This window comes from Aedes albopictus, chromosome 3 (assembly GCF_035046485.1).
Source record: "Aedes albopictus strain Foshan chromosome 3, AalbF5, whole genome shotgun sequence".
Taxonomy (NCBI): domain Eukaryota; kingdom Metazoa; phylum Arthropoda; class Insecta; order Diptera; family Culicidae; genus Aedes; species Aedes albopictus.
Window position 1 is genome coordinate 108414229 of NC_085138.1, and position 27052 is coordinate 108441280.

Sequence of the window (27052 nt, forward strand, 5' to 3'; positions counted from 1 at the left end):
CAGCACACATGTTATATAAAAGTTACGACAGCGCATGTTTTGGTTGTATAGAAGTTTATCTTACGTTATTTCAACACAATGTTAGATTTACGTCAAATAAACTTCTATACAACCAAAACTTGCGCTGTCGTAACTCTATTATAACATTGGTGTTGCTTGGGTCCCTGTGTTTCTCAGGCCTGTTGGCCACACCGCATGCAACGACCGCCGATCAGCAGCAGCAACAGGATCGTCTCCGCCCCAGCAACAGTCTCACAGGTTCCCCGTATAGCCTGCTGGAACACTTTATCACTCACAGGTTCACCGTATAGCTTTGCGGAAACACTTTATCACTCGCGAGGAGAGTCCATCACAGGACTCTGATAACGATATATCCGACGCGGAAGACTTACTTCCTTGCCTAGTGGTACATGGCACGGACCATGGCACTAGATCAAGAAGGGAGTTCGGTATGTGGTATCAGTAATAACAGAGCACATTGAAACCCCTTCAAGGTTGGGCAAAGATTGCTGTATTTCTCAAAAGGTTCGGTTTTTATAGCTTACAAAGTTGTAATGGTTATCATATGCTTGTTCATGGTTCAATGTGTAAAAAAGAGAAAGAATTAACTAGACGCCTGGGACAGAAAGCTGACAATATAAATTTCGGCGATGTACCTATCGAACCCAATGTTTTGGTTATTTGACTCTTCTGATTGTACCCTGCCCTGTGGGGCCACTACACTCGTAATACGAGTCAGCAAAACAGGTGTCCGCGCGTCGGGTCAGAACGCTCGGACCGCACATGCATTCCTGACCATTCTTACTGTGTGCAGATAGCACAGTGGAAACAGCATTGATGCTTACTAATTGAATTGTATATGATTTGGTAGTTACTGTACGTATTTATGGGATGTAATTGATTATGCGGGAAGATGCACAGCACAACAGCAACAACAGCAGCAACTTGTCCACAGCCTCGAAGTACTCCGCCGCCGCAGTGGATTTCATCCACGTTTTCACGTCACCAGCGCAGGAACAATGACGAATAGCAGCACAATGCCGCCGATATCTGCCACAAATGACGCCAACTCTTCTGTGGAATCTATCCACCACTTCGACCACGCGCGCACTTCGACCGACCGCACTACTTTGTTGTCCAATGTCCACCGGTTAATATCCGGTTCGAAGGACCATGTTCTGGACTGCAACACTACTTCAGTGGACTGTATAATTTAAAAAAGAACGCAAGTCCAGAGCCACACTATTCACTGCCTTCGACACTCGGTGCACTTGCACTTTCGGACACGGGTAAAAAATACGTTTGAGCTGCGGTACGCGTTTAGGAAAAAACGAACTATATTCCATGGAGCTTCGTGGTACACTAACTAGGTATATTTCAAATTATCTCTTAGCGATCGATCTATCGATCGCTCTGCCTACTGACTACCTGCGATCGTGTACGAGCGGTGGGAATTAACTGAGAGGAGAGTACTCCTCGGAACTGTTATACAGTGTTTTAGCGCAAATTGGGGTAAACTTGACGGTTGTTCGCAAACAGGCATGCTCATGCTCAGCTACATTAGCTGCATGCGTTCGATTGTTGTTGTTATTGTTGTATCGTGGAGGTCTATTGCCTCTACTTCCTCTGCCTTGGTTGTAGAATTGGGACTGATTACTGGAATCAAAATTTCTCTCTTGGTAAGGACTGTTCAATTTATAAAACGGACAACTTGCTTTTGCGATATCTTTTTTGTTTTTTAATAAAATCATTATCAGTTTTTTGCTTAACTTTCTATAGCTATTCTCTAATGTAGGAAAAATATAACATTTACCAAATTGTTCTTTATTGTGTAAATAAAGCGGTTTTCGTAAAACATCAATAAAAACCCATTTCTCAAAATTCGACATAACTTTCCAAATAGTTAACATGCACATTTTCATGAAATTTTTAATGTATTGGAATCTTATACTATTCTACTAAAGGTAAAGCTCAATAGTTGGTCAATAATAATGCACCAAGCAGTCTCCAGCATGATATAGTAAGTTGCCTTGTTTTCATAGAATTTATCAAAAAATGTTCATTTAAGTCCTGTGTTGCAATAGCATCACGGATTCGGCTAAAAATTTATCCAGAGTAGTAGAATATTGCTCTCTGAATGATACAGAAGAGAAATTTGCTTTTAATTGCATTTTTCATCCAAAATTTAATCCATAAAGATGGCCATATTAAAAAGTTTCATATTTTTTGCTCCATTGATACAGATTTTCGACTCTAGCGAATCTTGTTATTATTTATTTTCAACAAAGTTGGTCCTACGTTATTGTACACCTTATTTAATAATAATCGGACGCAAAGTTTTTATTTCCTTCATCATTGTTTTGCAAATTTTGCATTTGGTTGCATTGTTATTTGGAAGAACCTTCACAGAACGAAACTGTTTTGATAACTGTGTCTGTAATGGCGCACAGTAACCAAACCAACAATGCTATTAAGAAGCAGTTTTCTGCATTTAAAACCACATTATTCCCACTTTCGACTGAATGCATAAAAAAATTGATTATTTAATATTTCCATGCCCTTTTTGCTTTACAATTGAATTTTATTCAAAAAATCGAATCTCACTTGAGACTTTAATATCTCAATACTTAATTTTCCAATTGAGTTTAAATTTTGTCAGAATGTTTATTACTCATGCTGCTGCAGCATGGCACATACTTTTCTGGTATTAAAAGCAATATACCATGTTTGAACAGTAATTTTATATATATTTTCAATTTTCAGAAATCGAAAAATTCGCCTTATTTTACACCTGACTGATTTTCTTTAAAATAAAACTATTTTTATTCGATTCAAAAATGATTACTATAATGAAACATGATGTACTGAACAACGAATCAAGGGTGGTTATATTTGAACTACGCGTCTTCTTTTTATAGCCTTGTAAAGTTGTCCGTTTTATAAATTGAACAGTCCTTAGTGATTCTGGTAGTGGCCTCTGCCACGTCCATTACCTCTACCACGGTTATTCTGATATCCGCGATATCCGCCATATCCTCTACCACCTCTGGCACGAAAATTACCATGTCGTCCGGACCCACTTGATGAACACCACAGTGCCATCATGTTGTCATTGGTGTCAGTGTTAGGCGTTGCCTGGCACTCTAAGGCATCAGAGATTGCCTTGTTCAAAGTTGGTGGGTTTCGCGCTTTGAGAAAAAATTTGGTTGATGGATCCTTCAATCCATCAATGAATGATTGAACCACAATTGGTTCAACAAATTTAACTGCTGCCGCCTCATTCGCAAATGTGCCCATAGACACATGTGCGGCGGCTAACTTTGCGGATAATTTTTCCATTTCGGAGCCAAAGTCAGATATCGACTTTTGGCTCTGTTTTAGAGCGTTCATTTCGTTTTGAACCGCTCTCGGTGTAACCCTAATTGCAAATTTTTGTTTTAATGCTTGTAGGGCATCTGCGACGGTTGCAGATCCATCAATCGCACCGTGCGCAGATCCTATTAAAGTTGTCTTCAAAAATTTTAATAATTTATCTTCCGGAACCCCCTCAGAGTAGTCTTGGAATAGTTCTACTCCTTCGATGTAACTGGTCAGCTTTGTGACAGTTCCATCGAAAGGCTGAACCACCTTCATAGCTAAACTGAGGTCAAGTTTCGGGGCCATCCTTCTAAGCTGCTCTTCTAACCCTGATTCTGAGCTTGTTGAATCCTCTGTATAATCTTCACTGTTTGTATAATCTTCACTATTTTGGGCTTCACCCTCTTTTTCTGGAATGAACAAATTTCCCAGAAACGATTCGTCAAGTGGTGAATCTAATAAATCTAAACAATCATGAATAACTGCTCTCAACTTTTTGTACCTAGCAAACAAATGCTGTCTAGATACGTAGTCTACGGAGCTGTTTTTTACGATTTCTCTTAGATTGTTTTTTAAAATTACCAAATTCTTAACTTTCTCATTTTTGGTTTCTGTTTTAAATTTATTGTATTTTTTCAGACTCAAATGCAATTTAAAAATTGCATCCTCGATTCTGAAAAATTCATCCATTCCATTTTCACTATTGCCTAAATCTTTCACTCACCATTTGATTGAATTTGGTGGCCCTGTATGATGTATGCTCGCTATTCGGGCTGGTTGGCCCGGCCGGTTGGCCTCGCCGAGCAGGCCGCTCGGGGCTTCGTTGGTCTCGCCGAGCGGTCTGCTCCGAGACTTCGTTTTTTTTTTTCACTCGAATAGCTCCATTAAACCATACTAGTCACTATGGTTTCGATAATGTTCACGGTGGTTTAGTCTTTATTCATATTCTTTTCACACTTTTGCTCATCACACTTTTTACTGTCTGGTTTAATTGTTCCTCGTTTTTCAACCTTTACGCTGGCTGCACTTTTGAGTTATTTAGCACTATAGAAATGCACAACGTGGCAACAAATTATTGACGATTGCATAATTTTGTCATTGTTCATAGTTCACACAGCGGCTAGTCTTACGGCCCGTTCTGCCACTCGTTCCATTCTTCTCTTATGTGCCTTTAGCACGGTTCTTACGATGATGTAGCCCACGGCCACTCCGGCTATGACGCAAAGCGCCACGGCTTGAGCCACGTTATGTGGTTCTGTGTTGGTGGTGCTGATGGTTGGCGCAATTACCTCATCAGCGCTGAACCATCCCATTTCGGTAAATTGCTACTGGTTCCTGTGGCACTCGTTGAGTTTTGTAATCGCACAATCACAGTTTGTCGAAAATTCCACTGCACACTAATCACTCTTGTATCGAGCTGGGTGGAACTCAGATCTGTTTGATTAAATCATAATTACTGCACAACTGCACAACTGGCGAGGATCGCCATGCTTTGTCTTGTTTATCGGGCAGTGATCGTCAGTGATGAGTCCGACTTCGTTGGTGACTTAAACGATTCTGCATCTTTATTTCGTTCTTAACTCTATCGCGCTACCGAGGCTTACACGCTGTTTCGCTGCGTATGCATTTCGGTAGGTTATCGTTCTCGAACCATGAATGTTTATGCTAACAAAGCATAACACTTATCGTTCGATTCCACGACCTCCTTCATGCCGCACATAGGCGTAAACAGGAGGTGTAGCTAGGCACCACAGAACATAAGCATTGAACGTCTTCGCAGTGGGGAGAGTATAGTCGCCCTTCTGGTGATAGTCCTGCCGTCGTCCTATACGGAGTCAGGTGTGGGTCATTAGTCGAGCGTGTAGACTAGAGTAGTCGGGGAAGGTGACGGCAATTTTCGAAAAGCGTTCGGTAAGAGCGCGACAGGCGGCTAGATGGTCCGGTTCGTTGGTGACAACGGCAGAGGACTCCAAGCAATAAGTGCCCAACACTCGCATTCCGAAAGCGTCGAAGAAAGGATTGAGAATAACCACTCTGGATGATTGCCCCAAATAAGCATATAGTTTATTCTGGACGAACGTGGTACGAGAATCCTCTGTTAGCGCGTCAAGTTCCTTTCCCGCCACTATAGTAGACAAGTCGAGAAACAGATCAGGATGTTGTGAAGAAATGGTGGTAAGACCGTGAGATGGCGGAAGTAAGATGCAAGAATACGTCGGTCGCCGCATGAACCAGCGTCGGATACGACCTCCGATTGCTAGTCCGGTCGGAATGTAGCGCAGCACATACGTCCCGACGGTGGCGGTGAGTCCGGTGGTGGTGACTGCCAGGGCGGACGGGGGTGGTATTCCAGCAGCTTCACAAAATGTCACGGTGGTAAAACGTAAAGTTGAATAAAAACTGTCGAAGATCTTGCAAACAAGACCGATGACAGCAGGAATCGACAAGACGGTCATGACGTTAATTACAGGAAAATGTGGCCAACCATGCCTCTTAGCGTACCCACGAATGAACGGAGTGGAGACGTACGCAATAAGCAGAGTGGACACGGGGTTCTTAAACGTCACACGAACAAATGTAAATACAGCAGATTTGAGTAAATAAAAAAGATACTTAACGGTAAAGAAGGGTGACGTACGTAGATAGTCGTCGACACTATGATAAGTGTTGACCGCAGAACTAACAGTACGTCGATACAATCCATGGCAAGAGCCACGGAGCGTATCAGTGAATGATGACAGTCCGGAACGGACGGATGAATAAGCGGTAGAATTGGCAGACGGTAAGTGGTCTCGAGAAAAACCGTTGACGAAGCTCACGACAGGACGACTCAGACGACCAAATACTGACGTGGTGTACGCCAGGATGTTAAAGTTGGTAGCGGGAGCGAGCGTGTCTGGTGGAGCAATGCCTGGAACGGTGGTCGAGACGGTGGAGGTGGTGACGGCAGAGAGTGGAATTGAGGGTGTGGTGGTATCGACTGGTAGAGTCTCAGTAACGACCTTTTTTTTTTTTTTTTTTTTTTTTTCTTTAAAGCTTTTTATTTACGGATCATAACTTAAAATACTAACTACAACCTTATAATGTATCGTACCTCATATACATAAATGGTAATAATTAGGCATCAAATATCTTAGATCTTAACAATTGTTACCTGCTTAACATATGTTAAGACACGTATTGAAAAATGTTCTAAACATTTTCCTATTATTCCACCTTGCTTCTCGTATAATTTTTTGGAACGAAAATAGACTGGGGTTTCTATAATGATGGATATTGTATGCCATTGCCTCCGCTACCAAGTAGAGAGCAGCGTTTTTAGAATGATTTTTCTTAGTTATGCCGTAATACAAAATTTCTTCTGGTGACCCTAATTTCAGTTTAAGTTTTTGTTTGATAATATTTGTAATCCAGTTCCATATAATTCCCGACTTGCTGCATTCCTTAATTCTATGGATATTTGTATCAGGTTTGTTGCATATTTCACAAATATTATTGTCAACTCTATCAGTATAATTGTACATTTTTGCTTTGTTTGGTATAACATCATTGAAAATAAGGTAAAGCAATGACCTAGTTTTTAGACTGAGAAAGGAATGATTGATATTTTCCCAAATGCAGTCCCACCAGAGTTGCGGAAACTTTTGTTGTATAATGGGTTGGGTTTTTAGTTCATCAATGAAGTAATTATACAATGTCCTATTATTTTCAGTACATGAATGGTTTTCAAGCTTTTTCGCTTCTTCGATCCATTTCTTTGTGTTTATGGATGAATTAATATTACAATGTTTTAGCAAGAAATGGTTGGTCTTTGTACCACAGTCATACAAAATATTCCTAATAAAAAGTGCCTTACACTGACTCTCTGGGTCTATAAGTTTGAGCCCCCCTTCACTATAATCGAGATATAATTGATTCCTATTAACTTTGAAGAAGTAGGAATTCCATAGAAAGTATCCCGTTCTTTTCTTAATTTCAGCTATGTGCGAATTATTAGGTGGTAACATATGAGCCACATACCACAGTTTTGATAGTAAGTATGTATTCAAAATCATTACTCTTTCGATCAGACTTAAGTTTCTTGCAAGACCTTAGCTAACGAAGAAGGAGCAATAGTCGACGGAACGGCCTCGACAGAAGCAAGCAATACTAGATCATCCAAAGCACGAGACTGAAGGACGTTAGGTGCAGCTTCGTCAAGGATCGTAGCGTTCTTGATCTGAGCGTCGTATGCAGCACGAAATTCGGGCTGAGATCCGACTAGCGCTCCAGTGACGTAGCAGACTGTACCGATGATGGTACCGCGAATAAACGAATACAAAGAAAACTTCCAACCAATGTAACCAATACCGGCGACCGGAGCATGGTTTCGCTCCATATGGAGGTGGGAGCCGTAATCGGTCAGCTTTCCGTGCATCAAGAAATTCTTGGTAACTTCGGTGTGAGGGAAGAAACCGAGCCTCTTAACCACGTCGATTGTTTGAGGGAGATCAGTATTTAGGGACGCAACGTAGCACAAACCAGGAATGGCGGAGAGTGCAGACTTTGCGATGGTGACGATTTTCGGATTAGGATCGGGTTTGAAGTCCAAGCAGAAGGCCTGGCAGAAGGATCGGGATAGGTAGTTTGGAGGTGAAAACAACTCACGATGAAGCGCATCAATGTGAGCGAGTTGGTGTTGGTCGGAGACCAACTGATGGTGGACTTCGAGGAAGTCCAGGTTTGAACTATGGAGTTCGTAGGGTTGCATCGTTGTAAATGCTGATGTTTTGCGGTTTAGTGCAGATGTGTAGATTCTATGCGACAGCGCCTAGAGACGTTTGTGTATAGTAACTGGTACTACAGATGTGTTTGGGGTTTGGGGTTTCGAAACAACCAATTCGAATTGTCCAAGTGAAACTCCTGAACGAAAAAAATCTCAGGCGAAATTCATGAAGCGTCTCCTGTGCCCTTTTGGAGAAACTTTTTGATACATTTTTGGAGAATCTCCAGGAAACACTATTGGAGAAAAGTTTTAAGCAACTCTAAGCGGAACATATAAAGAAACTCCATCCTGGAGAAAATAACCCTGAAGAAACTCAATGAGAAAGTTGTGGCGATACTGCATGGAAATTATAGGAGCATCTCCTAGAAAAATGTTCTGGTGCCACTCTAACAGAAATTTCTTGAACAGCTTTAGAATACATTCCTCGAGCAAAAAAAGAGAATTTCAGGAGTAGCTACAAACAAGATTCCAGGACCAACTGCATCAAGACACAAAAGATGCCTAGAACGCCTTAGGAAAATTTGAACAATAAATTTGAAGCAACTTATGCAGCAACTTTAGAAGATAATGTTTAAGGAACTTCCGGAAACAATTAAAAATCTAATTTTTGAAGAAATTTCATGATAAAGTATTTCATCAACTTTAGAAGAGACTTATGGAAAGAATTTACTAAAATCTTCAAGAAACTCCTGGAAAATTTTTGGAAAAATTCGGAAGCTATTCTAGGAGAAATTCTTGGAAACGATTAATGAGCAATTCCTGAAGTAAGTTTACGGCAGTTCCAAAGGCAAATCTAAGAGGAGTTCTTGCAGGTGTTCCAAGAGAATTCTAGAAAAATTTAAAGAAACTTCAAGAAATTTCTCAATAACGTTTTGGAGCAACTCCACAAGAAATTTCAGGAGAAAATCCAACAAACCTTTTTGGAGCGATTCAAAAGAATTTCTTGTAAAAGCTGCTTGTCAAGTTCTTGAAGTGGCTTCAAGGCATGTCTAGGGGCAACTTCTAAATTGTTTGTTTGCATTTCAATTTGAAGCTCAAACGTTTTTCTCAACCAAACTTATGAATCTAAATTGAACTCCACGAAGGGCAATAGATTATAAAGTTTGACCCTTACAAAAGTTCTGAACAGTTCAGATTTTTAATAAATAAGCTTTAGAATTGTTCTTTTTGTTGTTTTTGTGCATCGATGTTTTATGCGGCCCGCAGGTCGATCCCGAATTGCAAATTTGGTCCGCGGTATCCTCCAGCCTGAGCACCACTGCTTTAAGGGGTCATCTAAAACTAATATACACAGGAATGTGATATCTTATTTATATATTTAGTGTGCCGACAGGACCCCTGGTACTGGCAACACTAGCCGGCACAGCCCTACGGCGACTAATGGCAGAGCGAACCAACATGACATGGGCCTTACACGTCATGCTGCGACCCTCGATGAGCAGGAGAAAGTGCATTGTCATGATTAGCAAGGGGAACGTTTGAGAACAAGTGCAAATTGCAAATCTAGATAGATAGATATTAGACATTCTACTTTTCTACACAATTTGTTTAATTTCTAAACCGACCAGCAGAGCTAGAAATCGTCATTGAAGAGCTTATAATCGACGTACACTCCGTAGATTGTAAGTTGGAATATTAAATAGCTATATTCTGTAAATACTATTTCAAGCTCACACCCTCACACTCCTTTAGGCGGTCAATCAATCCCGTGTAAGAATAGACGACCCAAACTTGCTATTTAACAGGAAAAAGGTCACGAAATTTGTAAGATTCAACAATTACGATATACCTACCAAATTGAACTAATAAATTCATTATTCTAGCTTGAAGCTAACCTTCCGTGAGAAACCGGGTTTGCTTTCTTGAGTTGGTGTCGCCTAACCCCCCAAACTTCAAGGAATTTGTAGTTTCCTCGTTTGTTGCTCAGTTCGTCTTGAGCATTCTACGTGTGACTTCTATCAACGCTATGTCCTGCCGCTTTCCTAACGATCTGAATCGTGCGGTTCCTACCCCTGGAGATAAGTTTCTGCGGGCGTTGCGGTTGTCATTCCATGCTGGTGGCATGTTCCATGGCTGTTGTGCGTCTGGTTCAGCTGCGATGGCGGACCAATTCGCTGCGCGTGTTGCCTATGGATCTGCTCCATCATGCGTACTTTTCCATAACTGGAATCCAAAGATGTATGCGGCTCCCATCCGTGCTGTGGAATCACTGGCGGGTGATTGCGCTTGCACTGTTCGGTCGCTCCATACTGCTCCTAGGTCTTCTAGCTCGTTCGGAATAGTTTGTATGATCATGGTCTCACCTCCATGAATTGTCATAGATGGCGTGGTTATTGTCTTCACTTTAAACGTTTCCGTTCCTTTCAAGAGTTCAGAGATTTGCAGTAGATACACCAGATTAAATCTGGATGTCGCTACTAGCTCCGGGAATGCGTTTGCAGTTATTCCCAGTCCTGCAAGTCGTTGCCGGATCTCTTGTCGACGAGATCCGATGTTTGAGATGTAGCCTGTTAAGTTTCGAGTGAACAGTGAATTTGCTAGTCTTTCCACTCTAATATTGACGGCTGGTGCATCCACTTGGCTTGATGCAGCCATTACAACGTCTGCTGCGATTCCTAGTGAGGGTAATTCCTTGGGTAATTCCTCAAATAGGTTGTGATTCTGTAGATTGATTTCGGCAGCGTGATAACCACCTAGTCCTTGAACTACAGTTGTTGGTAGCGGAGGGATAGTTAGGATTGTCTCCTTGCCCATCTTGTCGATGACATTTCCAATCTGTCCGAGATACATATAGATTGGTTGCGGTATGTTCCACGCTATGTCCTTCGTGCTCTTCAGTAGTTCCTTTTCTACCGAAGTTAGAGCTTCCATCCTCTGCTTTGATTTTATGTCGATCAATCGTAGCCATAACATAGCCGTTGCATAGTAAACTAGCTCTTCCTTTGTAAACTTTCTGTCCAATTGGTTTACATCCGGAATCATATTTTGGTATGTCATTAGCGTAATGTCGACGATTTTCCCAAAGTTTGCGTGATACTGCTGCAATGGCGCTATCGGCACGACAGAAACATCCACTCCGAAGATTGCCTCTGCAATGATTGACTCATTGCGTTGTGGTGTCGGTGTCTTGTTTGTCTCTAGATGGGTTGGCGGCGGTAACTCAGGTCCTTTCGGTCCCGTGCGTTTGGGTGTTGGTTTTGGTTTTCCAACTCGGGTTTTTGGAAGTTCCGGGTTGAAGTTTTCTGGCCTACCTCTATAGTTCAGAGCGACCCTACTTTGGTGGCACTTTAGCTTGGTCGGCTTTCTCTTGAGCGTCCATGCTTGTTTTGTTTTAGCTATTTTTCTATCTTACTGATACCAGTTGCTTTCTGGGTTGGTGTCGCCTAACCCCACAAACTTCATGGTTAGCTTGAAGCTAACCTTCCGTGAGAAACCGAGTTTGCTTTCTTGAGTTGGTGTCGCCTAACCCCACAAACTTCAAGAAATTTGTAGTAGATAGCAAGGATGGATGATCGGGTATTCCAGCCCCACACGACCTCTCGGAACTGCCAGTCCTGCGACCGGCCCGATGCAGCAGAGTGCGAAATGGTCCAGTGCGGTGTCTGCCTATGGTGGGAGCACTTCGGATGCGCTGGAGTTGGCGGTGAGGTGAAGCAATTGAACGTCAGGTATGTCTGTAAACCATGTTCAGCCAAGCAGGGAGCGTCCGGCGGAGGTGTTCTCCTCGCGCCGATCGAGGAAAAGCGGAAATCAAAAGGATCAAAGGCGAGTTCAAAAGCACCTTCGAAAAAAGGGAAAGTGGTTCCTGACCCGCCGGAAAGTGTCAGCTCCAGCGTTCGGGCAAAGTTATTGGAAGAAGAATTGAAGCTGGTTGAAGAAGAACAATATCCATGAATATTTTTTCAAATGGCTCGGATGACGTTGTGGTTACTTTTATTGATTGTGCTTGTCAGCTTTTCGATTCCTTGAGCTATTTGCTCGTTGACTTTGTACTGCATGTTGTTTTATTCGATCAAACCACTGAGTGTGCCGTTAAAAATCATTAAGTCTTGAGCGTCTGGATTCCCGGCGATCCATTTCCATGCTGTTCCGGTGGCGTTCCATCTTCTTTTTTTATGTTGTACCCGTGTTTTAATTTGCACTAGGTTCGTGTACAACTCTCGAACCTTGTGCTTGCTGATTTCTGTATAAGTATTTTGTTGATGGCATTTTTGTTATAAACTAGGTATGTTAGTTGAATAATGGTTGTCTCGATATCCGTGAGGTTCATAGGATATTTCCGGTTTGAATTTTACATGTGTTTATTTGTTGCATCAGGATAACGTCATGGTAGACGTTTTTATCATAAACTTTGGCATAAGATTTTGGAGAGTTTTAAGATGATGATTGTTTAGTAGAGCATCTGCAATTAAGATACAAATGTGATGATTATTTAGTTTTTTTTTAATTCTTTTTATTTTATTTTTATGACGTTTGGAGAGTGTGGCACTAACTAGCATCGAGCTAGTTAGGCGATTCTGCCGATGGAAAAGTTAGGAGGTGATATGAATAACATCCCGAGTCGAGTTCTAGAAGGATTCCAACGTTTAATGTTGCGATTATTCATGAACGTTTTATCTGTTACATTGTTGGCATTAGTTTTCGTTGCTCTTGGTTCTTGGTTTTTGTGCAGATGTTCAAAATTGTGCAAGACTTCTTTTCCATCTTCTAAGACCGGGGGATCTTCCTTTTTTTGAATTTTGATTAAGGATGTGTTTTGAGCTCTTTCCATGTTAAGTATTGTTTAAGGTAACGTCGCTTGTGCTTCTCCTATGATTTCTTCTGGATTTCGCGGTTTTACCACCGGGACTTCTTTTTAAAAAAAATGGTCTACACACTTTTACTGCTAATTCTTTAATGGTCCTAGCTAAGTAACACCTAACCGATGAACGTATGCCGGTAGCTGCTGCATCAGCACCTCATGCGATGGGTACCAAGTCCGACCCATCGACTTATCGATCGCTGTTACCATCGGGATGATTTCTGCTGACTCTGCCAACTGCCGTGTGGAATGTCGAACTCTGGTTGGCAACGTCGTTAACTTGCGTACGTTCTGTCCTTAGATTCTGATGAACTTGCATATCTGATTTGAGCTCCAAGTTGGTTTAAGAAATATCTAGAATAGATTGGAATGTTGTTTCATGGTTCGTGATTTTTTCTCGGAGTACCCCAAATGCACTAAAGTGCTTCCCTAGTGCTTTTTGCACGTGTACAACATTTTTAGAGTCAGGGGATTCTTCACACAAGATCACTTTCTAAAAAGAACAAACTCCCAGTACAAAAGTGTCTATTGATTAATAACCTTGCTTGTATACCTTACTAGCAGGACGTGACGTGACACCGCCGTGTCGCGCGCCAATTGTTCCTATTGGTTAACCCACCTACCAGAATTTTTTGACTTAGATTTTAAGTATACCATCTGTAAATGTTTTGAAAATGCATCTATAATGGATAGGAAACAGTTTTTTTTTGTTAATAATGAATATGTCGATATGGACTCTTTCCAAAGGTTTTTCGATCATCGGCCTTGGTGAAATTTTAATGTTAAATGATTTCCTTGCGTATTTGTGAGTATTGCAGATAACTCATGAGTTTGTGAATTTCCTTACTTTTAAATGAATGTTTGGAAAAAAATATGCTCTTTTTTATTATTTTTATTTATTTATTTTTTTCTGTTTAATTTTACTTATACTTCCGTAATACCGTGGTGTGCTCTATTGTGTTCAATTATTATGATTAAGTTTTGCCTTTCTTCAGTTCTACAGTTCTACGATATTTTGCGTAATTACAAAATGACCTTTTTGATTGAAGTTGTCTATATACGAGTCTTCAAAAAATTGGTATAACGATCCCTGTGCCATTATGGCTGTCTGTTCACCATTGTGGAAAAGTTTGAGGAATCTTGTGATAAGCTCTTTATCAATATTTGGTTGACAAGCGGTTGTTCTTTTGAAATTATTAAACGGCGTTTCGGACATGACGGTTGTAAAATGAGTGCTCTTGATTTCTTTAGTAGTTAAGAGGACGCTCTGTAAGATGAATAAAGTAATAAACGGAGTCGTCTGCTGAATACATGGTTTAATCAGAGGAAGGATTTTCTGGAGGGTTTTGGGCTTGTGTTTCTAGATCGTCTGAGTCGTCCGGGTTGTTATTGTTTCCTGCAACGAGAAGATTATCGTTATTTTATATTTCATTTATATTTATATCTATAGGCATTCTGCTGTGGGCAACGGTTACGACGTTTGACTTTTCTTCGTTATACTTGACATCATAGTCATAGCCCTCCAAATCAAGACGCCATTGTAAAATCTTTTGATTCTTATCCGATGTTTTGATAAAGGTTAATGATTCGTGATCCGTTACTAATGTTTTTTTTCCTATATAAATATGGTTTGAATTTGTTAACTGCCCAAAGGATAGCTAATACTTGCTTCTCATTGGTAGCATAGCGTGTTTCTGGTTCCGATAAGGTTCTAGAGGCAAATGCTATGGGTTATTCAACATTTTGTATTTGCGATAAGACTGCGCCTAGAACGTAGCCAGAGGCATCTGCAGTTAGGATGAAGGGTAGATCGAATTGTGGGTATGCCAGTATTTGATCTGTTGATAAAATTTGTTTTAACGTGTTGAACGCATTAATGTATGAGGAATCCTTAGCATTGACTGTTGAGTCTTTCTTTAGCAGTTCGGTCATAGGTCGTGAAATTTATGAAAAATCGACTAATCCTAGGAATTCTTCAAACTCTTTCTAATTTTTCGGCATTGGCAATTGAATGATCTTCTCGATTTTGTCGGGGTTTGGTTAAGAAATTCAAACTTATCGAGCTGAATTTTCAGATTGAACTGTTGTCAATGTTCCAAAACACATTTAAGATTTTCCAGGTGATATCGTCGAGGTAGACATAACATCCTGAGCGATATATCAAGTATGTTATTCATTGTACATTATATGGCCATGGCCATAGAAGTCATTGTTCGTGTTCTGTCCGTAAGGATCCTCATAATACTGTTCCATATTCTGGAGTTCGACTATTCTTACTGTTCTCGGAGGAAATACCGGGGTAAACCTGTTTCTTTGAAGAAAAGGTGGCTTTTGATCATTTCTATTGGAATCCTGTGGTCTACACATGTAGTTTACGACCTTTGGTCGGATAGATCCAGCCGTTTCCCTAGGCTCTGAAGCCAGTAGTGCTCCTTGATTTGGTATCTCCCTAACCCGGTTCTACTTAGGGCATTTCTTTCCTCTACCGCAACGGCAAATGTTTGTTTGATGTTCACGGGTTGCCCAGCAATAACATATCCTCCGATAGGTTCTTTTAAAACAGCTTGGAAAACTTGTAATACTGTGTGAACTTTCCTGTGTGTTTTGAATCGATCCTGTTTCACATTTTCGTCGTTCGTAGAGATATTGATATGATTAATAAGCAATGAGAGTAGATTCTGGACTTGACCGAAACAACTTTAAATATCTGTTGTTTGCTGGAACTGCAAGAGTAGTAAGCGTGACAGGATCTCTTTTGCCGCAATCAGGTTCGCTTCGTTGGCAACCAATTCAAGAGGCCATCGCCTAAACTTACTAGAATGTCTTTTATCACAGGTATTGGAAAAACGAAGGGTTTAGAGACCAGATTTATAGATCTGAAATTCACTATAGTTCTGTATTTTTGTTCCCTTCTGCATCTAAGTCCTTTTTTAGTATGCAGTTCTACACTTTCAGGTCTCTTAAAGTTACTTTCACTTAATCTGTCTAGAATTTTCGTTCCAGTATCGTTTCTTGCAATATACATTAAGCACTTTTGCACTGTCACCAAATGTAGTCCCGGGCGATCAGGGCCCTGGTTTGTTTCTTTCGTGTCAATGAAATGCGACACTTGAATTAAGGCTAGACCCTCTATTCAAGCTTATTAATCCTACTTCTACGCTACCCTAACTGTCGTGACGTCTTGTAACAATTGTTCCTTCGTAGCTATGGTGGGCTAGGCACTTACTAAATTATTGTCGACGTTCTCATCTTCATCTGTGGTGGAGTTTGAGGTATCTTCATCGAGGCACTTTTTCACTAAGATGTCACGTTCAAGTCTTTTGGTTCACTAGTTCACTTATCACTTTTCTAATTACCAAACTTTTCTGAATTACTAAGAGAAACGTTTCCCTACTTCTTCAAACGGTGAGCTTTCGCTGTCACCATCTGAAGCACTGATTTTACCGTGGAAATAAATTTGTCATCAAAATTATACGAATTACGCACTGATGTCCACTTTCAGACTTCTCGCTCTATTTCATTGAAAATTTCGTATATAAGTGATGGACGGCCGGGCATTTGGACAGTTTTTTAAAAGAGACAACTACTTCCGATGCTAGCCGAACTAAGAAGGAAAATCTAATTATTTTATCTTTGCATGATTACAGCCTCTTCCTAATTGACAATACCAATTTGAGCTGTTGTGACGTGTTGCTGACGCCTTCCAAGAACGATGATCAGCTCGAGCTTGTCTTGCTATGAATTATTATTGGATGGGCAGATGATCTTGTTTATTGTTGCTCATGTGCACTTCACCGTGGGAGCGAAGTGCGATGGTGGCATCAGCACTGGTTGGTTCGTCGCATGGCCTGATGCACCACGAGGCGCGCCCTGAGCTACCATTGGCAAATCTACACAGTAGGATTTTCCCAAAAATCATAATGATCGTTAATAAAATAACTTACAATAATTCACAGCTTTTTTAAACTCGGTAAGCTGATGATCGTTTAGAGTGTAGAATCATGCGCTAAGTTCAATAACATAAAAAACAGTAAAGTGTTATTTTTTTAACTTTCTAAAACAAATGTTTTGCTTATTTTTTGAATCCCGGTCATGAAATCACGTAATTACGTAGAAAGGTTTTTCGAAACTAGCATGTTTAATTCAAGCATACTGCCACTGTGCTTTCGTCTCCTTTCCATTATTTAGCATAAAAAAAATTAAGAAAAAAAAACAGTAAAATGTATTACATATTTTTTCGCTCTCCTTTTTCCAACATATTCAATAGTTGGAGGGGTCATACCCCTCATAATATACAATGTCATGGTCATCGTTTATGTATCCAGTATAGGTAAACTAGTCCCTCACCTGAGACAACCATTACTTCTTGTCCATTAATAATTACTAAATCGTAATCATAAAAAAATAAGAAAACAAGTGATAATTCAACTTTTTTTATGAAATAAAAAAAAAATGATTAACAAAAAAAAAGGATAAAGTTTTGGAAACTTACCGTTCAATATGTTTTCTTCCTTTTTAACATCCGGATCTTAATCTGCTTGATGCTTACGTATCAGGATCAAAACCAGCAATGAAATCTGGTCCCCCCCCCCTATTCATACTTATGACATATAAATTTTTAAAAAAGGTTTTCGACACTTTAGTTCGTTAAAAACTAACTTTTGTATAATATAACTTAAATTATTGAAACACTCATGTTTTCTGTCAGATTGAAACAGTTATTCTGTTGAATTAAAACACTTTGAATATGACAACCTATTCTGTTGAATTGACAACACCTAGACAATTACAACGTTATTCTGATAATTTGAACACCACGAATACGCAACAATCGCGGATGAACACAGCTGAACCGGCTGGACTCCTGACCGATTGATTATGATCGACCTGTGTCCAGCAACGTGGGCCCTCGAAGTGATTGGTACGAAAGAGAAATTACATACCTGTTAGTCCTCTGAGTAGTTTGGAAATGCATTCGTCTCTTGAAACGTCGAATAGATTGTCCCCCTGTTGCGTATCGTATTCAGTATCAGTATAGTGTGACATTCTTTCTTGATAAGGATCGTCTTATTATGTGTCTTGGGTTGTTCTGCTCCACTGAATTGTTCTTCCCATGGGACAAGTTGTAGGTTGTGAATGTTGCACTACCGCGGGTCCTCTTCAATCAAGCGATTTCTTCTCAGCACTGATCAATATTTGTTGTCCGCTATTATATTTCCAAGATTAATGGCACTACTGTTCCGTTTTTCTGCACTTGAAAAGTTTTAGACTTCTTCACAGTCATACTTAAGCGTTCCTTAACTTCTTAGAGCAGTTAGTTTCCGCTGTCACCACATTGTACAGAACTTGTACTTTTCTCTCCAAGGTAATGTCTTCGAATTGATGATTGCTACTTCACTTTCCGTTTTTTTTTCACTTGTATCCTCCATTGTTCTCTTAATACTAAAACACCTAAAACTAGAACTTAACACTTGAGCGCAGCTCTCACTTTCACTCTCTAGACTTCCCCATCTAGACTTTCCAGTAGCCTTTCTTCAATAAACTGCCTTCTATAAACTGTCTTCTCTCAACTTAACTCGCTTTTAACACTGTAATCTCTTTTATAAGTTGGCTTTCAAGTAGTATTTATGACTGATACACGTCTGTTTTGGCTACCTAGTTCATACCTTTGGGTGTTGACGGACATTCGTTGAACCCCACGTGACTCGCGATTTACTGTTTACGTTAACGGTGTTTCGTAGATTCCAACGTGCTCGCTCGGAGCGTTCTGAGCGTCTCTAGCAATCTCTGTTTATCTTAACGGTGAACCGTTGATTCACATGTACGTGCTCGGGCGACACATTATATTTACTGTTTCTGCATTGAAATGCAAACTACATCGCTACCAGGGTAAAAGTGCCAATGTTCCACATAAGTGACAAATACATTTTATATTAACATAGAATGTGATCCAAAGTAATACGAAGTAAAGAGGGCGATAACGACTTAGCGTCGTTACACATGAAGTATAATTTTTGGTCCTTGAAAACTGATCTAATCCTTAATAACTCATATACTTGGCCAAAGCTTTGGAATGTGGCGTTATACTTTTCCAGGTTTTCTTTAATGCGGTTCAATTCTGATTCGTTTAATATGTTTCTAGAAATGACATTAAGGTTTGTTAGGTGAGTTGTGTATGGGCCGTGCGGTCACGGCACTGGATTTCTTTCTTTTCTCACATGTATAACTCTAGGTACATTGAAACAAACTACAAACACTTAATAAATATAGATAGATTGAATGTAATAATAGAATCGATGCACCACACCCGCGAACCGAAACTCCAACCAAACTCACGCCGCAAACGATCCCACATGGACGACGATCCCACCGGACAACGACACCACAATGTATACCGTCGCAGCACTGGTTTTTCTTTTTGTTCTTCCCTTTTTTCACAAACTAACTCTACGATTATCACTTGTATTATTAAACTTATTGTTTATTTTTCTAAACAACAACAACCACAACAACCGTCACCGCGGACAGACGAACCGGGCAGCCGACGATCCATACAACAATACAACACAAGTCCCGGCGTCAATCGCGGGTCTTTTAACTTGCCGTCGCAAGTACTCATTCTCCCGATCTGAAAAGAAAAAGAGAAAAGAGAAAAGCCAAACCGAGCGTCGTCCGCTCTGGCTTTGTTAGTTCGGCCAACCACGTGACTGAGACCTTGTTGGGGGCATTCAGTCAGCGCTGCCGGGTGACACATACGAAAAGTTAAAACAAAAACATTCTCCGGCATTGGAGCGAGAACGTTACATCACCGCGTCAACCAGCAACAAGCAGTAAGCATTCTCTCTGCTTGCATCGCTTGTTTCTGGTTAACCGGCGTCGGTCTTTAAACATGACCGTGAAATCCACATCTGATGTAATCCACTAATTGCGTGGGAAAATAAAGGGTTCTTTCTTAGATCAATGGTGATCATTGATCTTTTGGACTATTCAATACGGGGAGGGAATGCTTCCTTCGGTCGGCAGGTTCGCTATAGTTGTTTCGAAGATGGATCCTAACTCCTTTTCTATTTGGTCCAACTGATAGGTTGTTTTGAAAGTTTGTATAAAGAAAAGACACGTTATTGATTCCTGTTCTATTGTTCAGTTTCTAGTTATCAATGATCGTGGAGCGTTGAAAGTATTTGCCATTATATCAATCAGATTCTCTATCTTTCTTATGTATTCTAACCTGGTGATTATTTTACTCTATTAAACTGTTGCTCTTAACCTTCATATTTACATTTTCTTGAGTGATCGTTATCATCAAAGTTTCCGCCTAAAAGATTGAATTCGCCTCGTTTAGTTCTTCTTAGCCATTATATTTGTTAGATATTTGTACGGTAAGATCATAAAAGATGTCGAGGTGTCTGAGTCCTTGACAACTGGTCAAGATTGGCACTGTTTTTTCTCTTTTCGGATTTAGGGACTCGCCTACAACTATCAATTTCACTGAACTTTATTCACTTTTAAATTACTAACTAGCTTATACTACTCGTCGTTGCCATCATCCGCTCCACGCGTGCCGTCAGCAATTCACGTTGCCCCGGTTCTTATGTTTTTGTTGCCACCTTGCAACATATGAATGGTCAGCAATTACCGTCGTCGATACTGGTCAAGGTCCGGCTAGCTCGGCAGGTAACTCGTCCCTCCTTTAGAGATGAGGTTCCATTCGAATCAAACACGCTGGAGAAGGATTTCTGAAGATGTTATAATGATGTTTCGCTGTGGTATTATTTGGATTTTCCACATTTGTTGATAGAGAGGTATTATGTTGATTGCCTGCCGTTGTACTGTTTCCGGTCTTCCTGGGATTATTGAATTTCACCTTGATGGTTTTTGCTCTGAAACAACTCAAAATAATTGAACCAATTATGAGCGGAGAAAACGAAATTCCTCCGATTAATGTCCAATGCGGCCAGCTGATACTTTTGGCTGAGAGACGAATAATTTCCAACTCCTTTCTTGTGTCCAAGTGTAGCTTGTGAAGGTGCTCTAGACTGATGTTTCTTAACTTCGATGCCATCCAGCGGTAGTTGGATCGGATTTCCCGGTAACTTTTGTGAGCGTTGATAATATGAGATGTTGTTGATGATCAGATGACAGTCGTGAAAGTGTATGATGAATGATCCGGACAGATTTCTGTCAGTTAGTCCACAGTTTGACGATAGTGTGAAATTTGTTACTGAATTGATGAGAAGGTGTTGGTCGTCCAGATAACTGATTTGTTCTGAGGTGGGGTTAATGGTAAAATTGCATGTTGCGGGATTTCCTCTCAGTAGAAGGGGTACGCAAGTTGAGTTATCCATGTGTGTTTCGCTTTTGTCGCATATGATGGGTTCAATGGAATTTACCTGGTATATGTCTTTTTCGTGGGTGAGAAAGAATGGATTGGGTAGGTGAATTTGCTTTCGGTCCTGCACAATTGGATATATGTGCACCTTGTTGAAGATCCTTGGGTCCAGCTTGGGCATCTTGATGATAAGTGCGATTTCTAGCTTGTTTGACATTATTGCGGTAGAAGCATAGGATGTGGCTTCAATGGCTGTATGAACTGTCACGTTTTCCTTATCTAAATCTGCAATCAAAATTTCAATTTCTTGTTGACTAAGAACCTTTTCGTTAACGATCCCTAACTTTGCCAACGTTATTGTTTCAATAATTTGGTTAAGTCTTTCAGATAAAAAAAATAAATGAAACAAGATTCGTGTACAATAGATTTCAATAGATCCCACATTGAATAGGCTTATGGCCTTTTTGGTTTTAAAAATATCCTCTTTTAATGGTAAATTAAGCTCTCTATTTATCTTGATCTGCTCATTATTATTAATAATTAGGTTATTAATCGAAGAGTTGATTATTCTTAAATCATTGGCATCGGGATTGCCAGCTAAAAATTTCCAAGCACTGCCTAACCTATCCCATCGTTTTTGGCGTTTGACTGGGTCAATACTTTTCAATGCAAAATCTATTTCGTTGAATTTTTCTACAATCAAATCTGTGAACTGGTTTTTACTTAGGTTTGCAAACTGATCTTTGAGGCTTCTACGGGTTTTCAAAAATGCTAATATTGTTGCTTCGGGCACATCTTCAGAGTAAGCTTTTAACAAATCCAGCGTTTCAATGAAATGCTCTAATTGCAGGCTTTCACCTTCAAATCTTTCAACGACTTTTAGAGCTATGCTCAAATCCAATGGCTTAGCCATTTTGCGTGTTAAGGCTAATAGTTTTATGTCGATGATATGGCACAATTCTTTTAGTGTGTTTTCTAGCTTCGCAAGGTAATGTTTTTCACTAAATTCTACCAGCTCTATGTCTGGTTTTGACAATAAATTTATCGCTTCATTGTAAGTGGTTAAACAAAACGCTTTCTTTGCTTCTAGATTTTTCTTTAAATATTGCCGACTATGGCTTTTCTTCAAATTGTTTAAATTTATAATCAAATATATAGATAACCAATTAATTCCTGGATTTTACGCTCCATCCGATAGCACTTAAAACACTTATCATCATTTTTCCTTTTTTTTCAACACAATATTTCTTCTGGGATAGTTACCTATTTCCTGTTCCACTTGAAACGATTATCTTCGAGCCAGGTACTAATGCTCGCCAGATTCCAGACGGGAATCGGCCAAAGCCCCAAGCTGCTGGTCTTGAGCCGACGGCTGCTTCCGGGGTGGGCGCTCAAGGCCTCTTTTCTTTACCTGGATCTCAGGGTCGTTGAGGTGGTCTTGGAGAATTTCTGGGGTATTATAGTGGTGAAAAGGCGGACATTACAAGCGAAATGGGCAAAGAAAAACAAGATTTTCTACAAGGGACAGTAAATTACAGCTGTGGTTCAGACGGCCATACAATATTTCAGGTATTCACAGAGTTTTGAGGTTATGTACTTTTTTATTGTTTAATTTTAACAAGGGGGTTTTGGTTTGAGCTCACCAGTACGTTGCGGGCGTTGCTGCTACGATGATCGTCCGGTCCTGTAGACGCTGGGGCTTACTTGGACATCCTTCTTCTTCTTCTTCTTCTTCTTCTTCTTCTTCTTCTTCTTCTTCTTCTCGGTGTTTCTTCTTCTACTGCATCGACTTCTTCTTTGTTTTCGATTGAGGTTGCCCTCACTATTAGCCAGAGGACATCTTTCACCACATAATCACAAGAGGGGGGGGGGGGCTTTGACGGTTATTGGCCATTATAGCGTAGGGCCGTACTTCCGGGTCCGAGAAGTGGTACTTTGCGCGCACAATCTTCGTGGTCTTCGAGCGAGTTGCACCTCATAAGGACCGACACCAACAGACTTGACGTAACACCACATTTCAAGATACGGTCGGTCACCACGAAACTCTTCGATCGATTGTTCTTTTGCATCACGTACTCGCTCGGGATCAGTTGTACATTATGGTCAAATGTGTCTAATTTGGCCAGCACTTACAATGTGATGACTCATCATCCGAAGGTGCACTTTGCTGGCCGTCCGTGATGCGACACAACATTGACCCGTACAGGTGAACTTTAACGAAAGTTTTTTAAAATGGTATTTTGGCTGTTGGGTTTATTTGTTCACCATTGCACTTTTAGGTTTTAAAAGCACTCGCGGAACTTCAGCTTGTATTAGCGGACAAGACTGTACCGTCACCTTCTTCACTTCTTCGGACCAAAAATTTCAAGAGCCTCCTCAACGACCCTGAGATCCAGGTAAAGAAAAGAGGCCTTGAGCGCCCACCCCGGAAGCAGCCGTCGGCTCAAGACCAGCAGCTTGGGGCTTTGGCCGATTCCCGTCTGGAATCTGGCGAGCATTAGGGCCCATATAGCCGAGGCGGTAAACGCACGGGTATTCAGCATGACCATGCTGAGGGTGACGGGTTCGATTCCCGGTCGGTCCAGGATCTTTTCGTAAAGGAAATTTCCTTGACTTCCTTGGGCATAGAGTATCTTCGTACCTGCCACACGATATACACATGCAAAATGGTCATTGGCAGAGGAAGCTCTCAGTTAATAACTGTGGAAGTGCTCATAGAACACTAAGCTGAGAAGCAGGCTTTGTCCCAGGAGGACGTTACGCCAAAAGAAGAAGAAGAAGAAGTAGTACCTGGCTCGAAGATAATCGTTTCAATTGGCGCCCAACGTGGGGCCGTGAAGAAGGTGATGAACGGAGGAGGTTTTCTATTGAAGTGCTAGGAGACATCAACCGTCCCAGACCCGATACGGAATCAGACCTGTCAGAAGAGTCGATTGGAAAAGAGTGGTCTTCTTTAGATCGTCGTGACGGGGCCGGTTCGTCGATGTCGGACAGCGAGGCTGGTGTATAGTCTATTTGTGAATACCCAGAGTCGTCGTCCGAGACTATGCTATTCGTAGGGGGCAATGTCTTGGTTGCGACTGCGTAATCGACGGATTCGTGAAGTACTGTGGAGGACACGGGGATTTTTGAGGTCTTAGTCTGGAATACTTTCGAAACTTTCAGCTCAGTAAGATAACCTACAGTTTCTATTGGTGGTTTGGGTACAGGCAAAGATTCGTTGAGCACCATGTCCACATAAAACTTTTCGAGGGCGCTGAGTCGTTCAGACTTCAGCGCACTAGAACAAGTATGATACGACAGGGCTTTTTGTACGAAACTCGCGTGGAACGGTCCGGTGATAGGAAGAGTCCCCGCGATAGCACATGCTAAAGCGGCGGAGAAGTCGAGAGGTCCAGTGGGTAGACCACCGACTCGCAGGGACGGTAGTCTCGGCTTGGGAGCGCGACCCGTTAGGACAAGCGAACAGAACTCGAGTATTCGTTCGATTATCGCAATCCGGGTGGACACTAGCGACGTGACGTTGGTGGGGTTTGGTTCACTGTAACCGATACAGATGAGATAGACTTCTGTCGATCGCAATCGGCTTCCCTCGGGTTTTGAGAAGAAGGCAGACTTGAACTTCGAAGCGACAGGTGTCACAGCGGTCAATAAATCGGGAGAGAAAACGTTAGAAAATTTGAATATTATTGAACCGGAGGGGCGGAGTTTGTTGACGGAAGTTGCAAAAATACTGATCTGCGACGAAATATCGTCCCATGAATTAGCAGTGGCGATGTCGGAGATAATTATGTTGAAGGAGGACTCGGTAACCTGTAAGTAAGATTCGGCGTCGGATTCGACCATGAGAAATTCAGGACGGGCTTCATAAAAGAGCACACTGCGATCCACCGGTAGGCCCTCAGGAAGAGTGACGACGGTCAAAGATTTAGGAGTCATAGCCATCAACTCGTGAGTCCAACATCCCGGGGCAAAACCAAGTTCAAGTACGTCTCCTTCTATCGATACATTAGCAACGAGAGAATGAAGCTTGGTCTTCTGTCTAAGTTGGTCAGGAGTATGGAGATAATCGTCGTTATCCTTGACCGAGCGAACGCGCTCGAAGAAGAGTTTTGTGATGGATCGGCCTAGATTCAGAGTCACTTCCCAGGCGTCGGCGTGCGTGGTAGTGCTGTTTTTATGAATAGGCATATGCAAAAATATAAAAATGAGATCTACTCTCAGAGAATTATAAAAAAAAAACATTTATTCACTACTTCTTATGCTAATTACATTCCACTTCTTAAACTAACACTTCACTATGTCACGGATCGATATAAAAAAAAAGCGATCGCCGGTCGATCGGGCTATTTGTAACCTAAACCTGCTGACGGGACATTTCGATGGTGGCGTGCTGGTCGATGGACTTCGGCCTGGTGGTGTGACTCCGTTAATCCGCTGACCTTGCGGTATCGATATGATGGCTATCACGTAATTATATATTTCCGACGGCGTTAGTAGGTTCGCATAGCGGGACGCTTGCTGCTTGTTCGGTTTGTTGGTGAAGCACGTTGACGTAGGAATAAATGTTAACCCTGAACATCAACGAAAATAGGTGAATGTGGGAGTAGCTAGCCCACGTACACACTTTGTCTATATCAACGGGCTGGAGTAAGGTGGCTACGTCATCATTCTTTCCATCGGGTGAAAAAATGTCGACCAGGAGAGAAGCCTCAGCCTTGCTTAACCATGCACCCAAAACAGAGCCATAAGCGCGTTTTAGCTCACATCGTAATGTGCACGGAATGCGCATGCTACAAGCGCAAAACGCTCATGCTCGCTGGCGCACAAACGCTCACGGACGGTATACTCAATACATGCGCCGTGAAAACTATGTAACGATACATCAACTGCTCGACGGTTGTACTCGAAGAAACTGCGATTGACAATGCACGCATACTAATACTGTATGGAAAATAAACAAATTACGGAATACATGCACACACACAGTGTACAGAAAGCACTCGCATTTGCGCACGGTTCATGTGTGCGCATATGAGGTAGCTTTTTCAGTTTTTCGGTCATCTCTTGCCAGTCCGGTCGTCCTTCGTTGTCGCGCTGGTGATAAATTTTTGTTCGTCGTGCGTGTGTCCCCGCCCAGAAAGGAGAATGTTCGCATCAACAAACAAAACAACCGCCGCGAAAAAAATGGAACGGTCGTTCGTCGCGCATATTCCGGAAGTGTTTATTTCGTTAGTTTAATAGTTTATTTAATCACAGTGATAAAAGGGAAGTGGCCAAAGTGGTGTTGGGTAGTGAAAAATTAAAAAATAAATAAATTAGGTATGTGCCTTGCAAAATGAAGTGATGTGCAATGATGATGCTTATAGCAAGTAGCAAGTTCCGTCAGAATCGGAAGTGTTTTTCAGCTTAGGAAGCTCGGTAGTTTGTGAACGAAGATTGATCCTTATGGTTGCTCTATGTGGAAAAGGATCAGGTGTTGAAAATATTCAAAGGGAAAGCATTAGTTGGCGGTAGAGAAGGATTCGGCATCCGGCGACATGTAAGTTGCTGAAACAGGACCGCCAGCGTTGGTCGCACACGCATACTAGAAGGTCAACAGACGAACATCATATCCAGTAAACCAGGGACAGGCCGGCAACTCCGTGATGTCAGGAAGCGCACACGATGGCTATTAGCCGTTGAGCAGGACTAAATGGCACTTAATGGTAAGAAAAGGATTCACCGTTCGTCGTTGATTTAACGAAATTATTGCCCAGCATAAAGTAAGTAAATCATGTTTTCTTACTCAACTTGCCGA

The 27052-nt window shown here is 41.3% G+C and overlaps 2 protein-coding genes across 2 annotated transcripts; both read right to left on the bottom strand.

Annotated features, from left to right (window-relative positions):
* Positions 1-478: 478 nt before the first annotated feature.
* Positions 479-20618, bottom strand: LOC134291722 (uncharacterized). The gene is made up of 2 exons (XM_062859840.1): positions 7448-20618; positions 479-6359 (listed from the first exon to the last, which is right to left on the bottom strand). Exons 1-2 carry the CDS (start codon positions 8105-8107, stop codon positions 5193-5195), a joined length of 1827 nt encoding a protein of 608 aa, XP_062715824.1. The 5' UTR covers positions 8108-20618; the 3' UTR covers positions 479-5192.
* A 155-nt stretch (positions 20619-20773) lies between these two features.
* Positions 20774-23666, bottom strand: LOC134290317 (uncharacterized). Its single transcript, XM_062857427.1, has one exon. It carries the CDS (start codon positions 22163-22165, stop codon positions 20774-20776), a length of 1392 nt encoding a protein of 463 aa, XP_062713411.1. The 5' UTR covers positions 22166-23666.
* Between the last annotated feature and the right edge of the window lie 3386 nt (positions 23667-27052).